The sequence below is a fragment of the Rhipicephalus microplus genome, unplaced genomic scaffold, assembly GCF_043290135.1.
Source record: "Rhipicephalus microplus isolate Deutch F79 unplaced genomic scaffold, USDA_Rmic scaffold_110, whole genome shotgun sequence".
Classification (NCBI taxonomy): Eukaryota; Metazoa; Arthropoda; class Arachnida; order Ixodida; family Ixodidae; genus Rhipicephalus; species Rhipicephalus microplus.
In genome coordinates this window covers 680,376-689,162 of record NW_027464682.1, presented here as the reverse complement: position 1 = coordinate 689,162, position 8,787 = coordinate 680,376, and the positions used below count along the sequence as shown (strand labels likewise).

The window sequence follows — 8,787 nt, the reverse complement described above, 5'->3', positions numbered from 1 at the left end:
AAGTGCGAAGGTTAGCTTGAGTTATGTTAGTTTAAGCTATGTAGCGTCGTGAGACCACCAAAAAGGACGTCATCTAACGAGATAGTGTTGTTTTATTGCATGTACGAAACTGCAATAGGTGAAATGTTGTGAAAGTACACAAAACGGCATGAACAAGCCAGATACTGCGTGTTGTACCGTTACAAGTGCGAAACTGCTTTAATGTGATATTCTCGTTAAAGCGCATGCAAGCATCGTGAAACCTTAAAGAACGATGTAATTTAGCGAGATACAGCGTTCTGTACTGCAATAAGTTGGTGAAAAACTGTGAGGTTATGCAAATATCGTAATTTTGAACAAAACAGTGTAATAGAGCGTTTTTCAATACAAGTGCGAATGTTAGGTTAGGTTAAGATATGAACCGTCGTAAAACCGCATTAAACAATGTCACTTAGTGAGATGCAGTGTTTTTCACCATTACAAGTCGGGAACTGCGATATCTAATGTGAAAGCGCTTGCAAACGTCGTTAGGTTAGGTTAGGCTAGGTTAGGTTAGGTTACGTTAGGTTAGGTTAGGTTAGGTTTGGTTAGGTTAGGTTAGGTTAGGTTAGGGATGTTAGGTAAGGTTTGGTTAGGTTAGGTTAGGTTAGGTTGGGTTAGGTAAGGTTAGGTTAGGTTAAGATATGAACCGCGCTAAAACCGCATTAAACAATGTCACTTAGTGAGATGCTGTGTTTTTCACCATTAAAAGTCGGGAACTGCGATATCTAATGTGAAAGCGCATGAAACCGTCGTAATCTTGTAGAAAACATTGTAAAGTAGCGAATAAAACGTTTTCTAACGATAGAAGTGCGAAGGTTCGGTTAGTTTGAGCTAGGTAGCGTCGTGAAGCCACCAAAAACGATGTCATCAAACGAGATAGTGTTGTTTTATTGCGAGTACGAAACTGCGATAGGTGAAATATTGGGAAAGCACACAAAATGGCATGAACTAGCCAGATACTGCGTCTTGTGCCGTTACAAGTGCGAAACTGCTTTATTGTGATATTCTCGTTAAAGCGCATGCAAGTATCGTGAAACCTTAAAGAACGATGTCATTTAGCGAGATACAGCGTTCTGTACTGTAATAAGTTGGTGAGAAACTGTGAGGTCAAGCAAATATCGTAACTGTGAACGAAACAGTGTAATTGAGCGTATTTAGATACAAGTGCGAATGTTAGGTTAGGTTGAGATATCAACCGTCGTAAAACCGCATTAAACAATGTCACTTAGTGAGATGTAGTGTTTTTCAACATTACAAGTCGGGAACTACGATATCTAATGTGAAAGCGCATGAAACCGTCGTAATCTTGTAGAAAACATTGTAAAGTTGCGAGTAAAACGTTTTCTAACGATAGAAGTGCGAAGGTTAGCTTGAGTTATGTTAGTTTAAGCTATGTAGCGTCGTGAGACCACCAAAAAGGACGTCATCTAACGAGATAGTGTTGTTTTATTGCATGTACGAAACTGCAATAGGTGAAATGTTGTGAAAGTACACAAAACGGCTTGAACAAGCCAGATACTGCGTGTTGTACCGTTACAAGTGCGAAACTGCTATAATGTGATATTCTCGTTAAAGCGCATGCAAGCATCGTGAAACCTTAAAGAACGATGTCATTTAGCGAGATACAGCGTTCTGTACTGCAATAAGTTGGTGAAAAACTGTGAGGTTATGCAAATATCGTAATTGTGAACGAAACAGTGTAATAGAGCGTTTTTCAATACAAGTACGAATGTTAGGTTAGGTTAAGATATGAACCGTCGTAAAACCGCACTAAACAATGTCACTTAGTGAGATGCAGTGTTTTTCACCATTACAAGTCGGGAACTGCGATATCTAATGTGAAAGCGCTTGCAAACGTCGTTAGGTTAGGTTAGGTTAGGTTAGGTTAGGTTAGGTTACGTTAGGTTAGGTTTGGTTAGGTTAGGTTAGGTTAGGTTAGGTTAGGTTATGTTAGGCTAGGTTGGGTTAGGTTAGGTTAGCTTACGTTAGGTTAAGGTATGAACCGTCGTAAAACCGCAATAAACAATGTCACTTAGTGAGATGCAGTGTTTTTCACCTTTACAAGTTGGGAACTGCGATATCTAATGTGAAAGCGCTTGAAACCGTCGTAATGTTGCAGAAAGCAATGTAAAGTAGCGAGTAAAACGTTTTCTAACGATAGAAGTGCGAAACTTAGGTTATGTTAGTTTAAGCTAGGTAGCGTCGTGAAACCACCAAAAACGACGTCATCTAACGAGATAGTGTTGTTTTATTGCGAGTACGAAACTGCGATAGGTAAAATGTTGTGAAAGCACACAAAACGGCATGAACAAGCCAAATACTGCGTGTTGTACCGTTACAAGTGCGAAACTGCTATGTTTTGACATTCTCGGTAAAGCGCATGCAAGTATCGTGAAACCTTAAAGAACGATGTCATTTAGCGAGATACAGCGTTCTGTACTGTAATAAGTTGGTGAGAAACTGTGAGGTCAAGCAAATATCGTAATTGTGAACGAAACAGTGTAATTGAGCGTCTTTAGATACAAGTGCGAATGTTAGGTTAGGTTGACTTATCAACCGTCGTAAAACCGCATTAAACAATGTCACTTAGTGAGATGTAGTGTTTTTCAACATTACAAGTCGGGAACTACGATATCTAATGTGAAAGCGCATGAAACCGTCGTAATCTTGTAGAAAACATTGTAAAGTTGCGAGTAAAACGTGTTCTAACGATAGAAGTGCGAAGGTTAGGTTAGGTTAGGTTAGTTTAAGCTAGGTAGCGTCGTGAAACTACCAAAAACGACGTCATCTAACGAGATAGTGTTGTTTTATTGCGAGTACGAAACTGCGATAGGTAAAATGTTGTGAAAGCACACAAAACGGCATGAACAAGCCAAATACTGCGTGTTGTACCGTTACAAGTGCGAAACTGCTATGTTTTGACATTCTCGGTAAAGCGCATGCAAGTATCGTGAAACCTTAAAGAAATATGTCATTTAGCGAGATACAACGTTCTGTACTGCAATAAGTTGGTGAAAAACTGTGAGGTTATGCAAATATCGTAATTGTGAACAAAACAGTGTAATAAAGTGTTTTTAGATACAAGTGCGAATGTTAGGTTAGGTTAAGATATGAACCGTCGTAAAACCGCATTAAACAATGTCAATTAGTGAGATGCAGTGTTTTTCACCATTACAAGTCGGGAACTACGATATCTAATGTGAAAGCGCATGAAACCGTCGTAATCTTGTAGAAAACATTGTAAAGTTGCGAGTAAAACGTTTTCTAACGATAGAAGTGCGAAGGTTAGCTTGAGTTATGTTAGTTTAAGCTATGTAGCGTCGTGAGACCACCAAAAAGGACGTCATCTAACGAGATAGTGTTGTTTTATTGCATGTACGAAACTGCAATAGGTGAAATGTTGTGAAAGTACACAAAACGGCTTGAACAAGCCAGATACTGCGTGTTGTACCGTTACAAGTGCGAAACTGCTATAATGTGATATTCTCGTTAAAGCGCATGCAAGCATCGTGAAACCTTAAAGAACGATGTGTAACGCGGAGAAATAAGACAAAGAGACAACGCCTTTGCTGCAGGCCGGCTGTTCTTTTTCTGCTTCCTCTTCGTCGTCTTCCGTCTCTCCCAGGTATGCGCCGAGCACGATCGCCGCTTTGTCATCATTACACTCGGCCACGCTGCAGCTGGTCTACTCCTGTAAGAAAAACACAAACCAATGTCACGTTTGCCGCCGTATGCAGTTCTTCATCCGCGACACATGCACCGCAAAGTTATTCCGTTTTCTCTTGTCTCTGCGCGTATCAGAAGCTGTGGATCGTACTCGCCAAGTGTTATCTCCCAAGCGCTCAGAAATAATGTAAGGGCCGTCGTACTTTGGGTGCAGTTTGTTTGAAGACGATGGCGCACCTCGCTGTAGCCACACCTCATCACCTACACTGTATTTCGGCGCGGGACGGTGGTAGTATCGCTTTTGTGCCTGTTGAGCATGCACAATCCTCCTACGCGCCTCCACACGGATATCGCGACAAAGTCTCTGGCGTGCAGCGGAACGCCCTAATTGTAACGAGGAGAAATAAGACAAAGAGACAACGCCTTTGCTGCAGGCCGGCTGTTCTTTATCTGCCTCCTCTTCCTCGTCCTCCTTCTCTTCCAGGTATGCGCCGAGCACGATCGCCGCTTTGTCATCATTACACTCGGCCACGCTGCAGCTGGTCTACTCCTGTAAGAAAAACACAAACCAATGTCACGTTTGCCGCCGTATGCAGTTCTTCATCCGCGACACATGCACCGTAAAGTTATTCCGTTTTCTCTTGTCTCTGCGCGTATCAGAAGCTGTGGATCGTACTCGCCAAGTGTTATCTCCCAAGCGCTCAGAAATAATGTAAGGGCCGTCGTACTTTGGGTGCAGTTTGTTTGAAGACGATGGCGCACCTCGCTGTAGCCACACCTCATCACCTACACTGTATTTCGGCGCGGGACGGTGGCGTCGGTCGTAGTATCGCTTTTGTGCCTGTTGAGCATGCACAATCCTCCTACGCGCCTCCACACGGATATCGCGACAAAGTGTCTGGCGTGCAGCGGAACGCCCTACTTTAACGGGAGTGTCCAAACCGAACGTAGCATTCAGTTGCGGGAGCTGACCATAGACAATCTCGTAGGGGCAAATTCCTGTGGAGCTGTGTGCCGCCGTGTTCACTGCGTACGCAGCTGCTTGGAGATGATCATCCCAGTCGGCCTCACCTCGTTTGTGATTCTTACAGTACGGTGCGAGTCTAGCCTGGATAGTCTGGTTCGACCTTTCGGTCAGTCCGTTCGCCTGTGGGTGGTATGCCGACGCGAAGTGATGGTCCACTCCAGCTTGTTGTAGGTAAGTGCGGAGCTCGCGACTGCGAAAGGTGGTCGACCGGTCTGAGATCAACTTGTTAGGAAGACCGTGTCGCCATTCGAAGCGATCTTTCAGGAATCGGATGACATGGCTAGCAGCAAGCGAAGGCACGGCCGCGACCTCTACGAACTTGGACAAGTAGTCCACAGCGAGTATAATGTAACGATTGCCCGCTGTCGTCATTGGAAGAGGCCCGATGTGATCTATGCCCAACGTGTGGAAAATTGTCTCTGGAGGCTTGATCGGCGTAAGAAGTCCATGTCGAGCTCCAGGACGTCGTTTGTGTTGCTGACAAATCTCGCAACTGGCAACGTATGAACGCACGCTTTTATCCATTTTCGGCCACCAAAAACGTTCTTGTGCCTTGCGTAAGGTGGCTCTGTAGCCAACATGGCCTCCCTCGGGAGTGTCATGGATGGCGCGTAGTACGCTCGATCTTAAGGTGTCAGGAATGACCAGGAGATGACACTCGGTGCTTTTATCGGCCCAGTGACGCCGATACAGCGTTCCATTACGTAAGACAAACTTGGCATTGCGTCCCGCATCGCCAATGGAGTCTATAACGGATGCGAGTCTTCCATCGGCTTGCTGAGCCTTGGTCACGTCCTGTTGCGAAAACAGGATCCAGGTTTCTCGATTTCGTGTGGAGAATTCCTCGATCGGATTTCGCGATAAAGCGTCCGCAAGCTGATTTTGTGCTCCAGCACGGTGACGGATGTCGTACGTATAGTCTTGGAGCCGAACAATCCATCGGGCAAACTTGTGCTTGAGGTGCTGCTTCTGGAACATCCACGCAATCGCGGAGTTGTCTGTTACTACCGTGAAGTGTCGGCCAAACAAGTAGTGGCGGAACTTTTCATCCACACTCCATACTACAGCCAAACACTCCAGTTCATTCGAATGATAATGCCGTTCTGCGTCCGATAGTTTACGACTGGCGTAGCAGATGACGTGCCCACGCCCACTCGAGTCACGTTGAAGTAAAACCGCCCCCAGGCCAATCTGACTCGCATCAGTATGGACTTCTGTCATCCAATCTTCATTAAAGTGGCAGAGCACCGGGCTATGTGTAAGCTGGTGTTTGAGGGTTTGGAAGGCGTTATCCTGCAAAGGACCCCACTGAAATTGGGCGTTTTTCTTCAGTAAGTCCGTGAGTGGAGCAGCAGTTGACGCAAAGCTCGGTACAAACTTGCGCAAGTATGACGCCATTCCTAGGAATACCTGGAGCTGTTTTATAGATGTTGGTGCAGGGTATTTGGCAACGGCGTCTATGCGTTCAGGCAAGGGTCGTACGCCATTATGAGATATCTGATAACCAAGATAAGATATTGTCGTCAACCCAAACTGGCACTTCTCGCGGTTAAGTCGAAAGCCGGTGTTGTGTAGCCTCTGCAGAACCGTGTCGAGATTTTGTAGATGTTGTTTTTCTGTTTCCCCGATGACTAGAACGTCATCGAGGTACACGACGCAGGCACGGTCTATCAGTGTGCCTAACACTGTGTTCATGGCACGCTGAAAGGTGCTTGGAGCAGTTCGCAGACCGAACGGCATCCGATTAAACTCGTACAAGCCAGATGGTGTTCGGAAGGCCGTCTTAAACTTATCTTCTTCAGCCACGTTGATCTGCCAATACCCTGCTTTTAAATCTAGCGACGAAAAGAACCTCGCTTTTCGTACGGCGTCAATAGCGTCGTCAATGCGTGGCAGCGGGTACGAGTCTGGTATGGTGTGCTTGTTCAGCTCTCGGTAGTCAACACAGAATCGGAGATTGCCGTCCTTTTTACGGACTAGGACAACAGGTGCTGCCCACGGGCTAGAAGATGGCCTGATTATGCTTGCGGCAAGCATTTCTTGCACCTGCTGGTCAATTAATATCCGCTCTCGTTCGGCATATCTACGTAACGGTATGGACACCGGCGGATGATTGTCGGTAGTAATATGGTGCACTAGCACGCTAGTTCCGGGAAGCTGAGTAGTAGTATCAGCGAAGAGCGATGCGTGCCTCTCGAGTATTGCGGGAAGTGTAAGTGGCGTCGTCAGCTCACCTTGGGATTGCGCCGGAGGCACACTTGGAGCCACAGGATGGAGGTTGACGGTACTTCCTTCCACCGTGAGGCGCACTTCCCCGGAGAGCAGGTAGTCGGCCCCTAAAACCATGTCTGTGGGCAGGTCGTCGAAGACGGGCACCGAGGACAAAAACTTGCTGCCGGCCTCGGTGTTGAGTTGCAGGTTTAGGGCACCGACCGGTAGTACGTCGCCACCGAGACCCCGCAGTGGTGGCTCAGTCCAAGGCTGGAGAGGTTCGGAGGCGTGGCGGCGAAGCAACGCCGTACGTTGAGCTCCGGTATCAACGAGAGCTGTCAGTTCTCCGATGCCGTCGACGCGGACCTTGAGGGTTGGAAGTGGGCGTGATTGATATTGCATCGCTTGAGGTTGGCTTTGTGGGCAGCTTTTATACCCATGCCCGATGCGGCCACACGTATAGCATCCGCGTCTCGGTGAAGCTGACTCCTTTGGGCCAACTGCAGCCGCCCGGCGATGAGACGTGTCCTGCAACTCCATTGCCTGGCGTACGAAAGTGGAGATGTGGACTGGGTGGTTGTAGGCGGACAAGACGGCTGCGTGCGTCGAGTCATGGATCCCGTCGATGATGTACTGCCTGGCTGCGGAGGAGGTCCACTGTATATCGCAAGCTTGTAAAAGGTCCAGCTTGTCGTAGATGTAAGTCGCGACGTCCTCGGTTGCACCTTGCCGGCGTGACCGCATGGTCATGAAACGGTCGTCGTAAGCGCTCGGAAGCGGCGCAAACGCGGATATCAGGGCCGCGCTCCATGTTTGCCATGTAGCGTATGTACTGCCTTGGAAACGATGCCACGCTTGGGCAGATCCTCGCAAACGTCCTTCAGCGACCGACTTCTTAATCGTGTCGCTCCACGAGTATTTAAGGGCAACCGAGTTTATCACGCTTACCCAGTTGGTAGGGTCATCCTTGAATCCATGAAAATATGGAATTTCGTTCTCGTTGAACGATCCAAAAGAGGCGCAGCCAAACCCGGATGTCTTGAGCTCTTGGGCGAACAGAGAGAAGCCTCGAGAAATGGCCTCGCTGCAGTCATGATGCGGTGCCGCCGTGGAGGCTTGGACGCCGTCCGTGATCGGTGGGGAGTTCGAGAGCACTCGTCCACTTCGAAGTGTAGTGGACGCAGGGATATCGGGGTCAGTAGTTCGCGACTGCGCCATTGTAACGCGGAGAAATAAGACAAAGAGACAACGCCTTTGCTGCAGGCCGGCTGTTCTTTTTCTGCTTCCTCTTCGTCGTCTTCCGTCTCTCCCAGGTATGCGCCGAGCACGATCGCCGCTTTGTCATCATTACAGATGTCATTTAGCGAGATACAGCGTTCTGTACTGCAATAAGTTGGTGAAAAACTGTGAGGTTATGCAAATATCGTAATTGTGAACGAAACAGTGTAATAGAGCGTTTTTCAATACAAGTACGAATGTTAGGTTAGGTTAAGATATGAACCGTCGTAAAACCGCATTAAACAATGTCACTTAGTGAGATGCAGTGTTTTTCACCATTACAAGTCGGGAACTGCGATATCTAATGTGAAAGCGCTTGCAAACGTCGTTAGGTTAGGTTAGGTTAGGTTAGGTTAGGTTACGTTAGGTTAGGTTTGGTTAGGTTAGGTTAGGTTAGGTTAGGTTATGTTAGGTTAGGTTGGGTTAGGTTAGGTAAGGTTACGTTAGGTTAAGGTATGAACCGTCGTAAAACCGCATTAAACAATGTCACTTAGTGAGATGCAGTGTTTTTCACCTTTACAAGTCGGGAACTGCGATATCTAATGTGAAAGCGCATGAAACCGTCGTAATCTTGTAGAAAACAT

At 46.9% G+C, this 8,787-nt stretch overlaps 1 protein-coding gene across 1 annotated transcript; it reads right to left on the bottom strand.

Annotated features, from left to right (window-relative positions):
* Positions 1-3,564: 3,564 nt before the first annotated feature.
* On the bottom strand, positions 3,565-8,267 carry LOC142790467 (uncharacterized). The gene is made up of 2 exons (XM_075885304.1): positions 6,949-8,267; positions 3,565-3,712 (listed from the first exon to the last, which is right to left on the bottom strand). Exons 1-2 carry the CDS (start codon positions 8,141-8,143, stop codon positions 3,681-3,683), a joined length of 1,227 nt encoding a protein of 408 aa, XP_075741419.1. The 5' UTR covers positions 8,144-8,267; the 3' UTR covers positions 3,565-3,680.
* Positions 8,268-8,787: the final 520 nt, after the last annotated feature.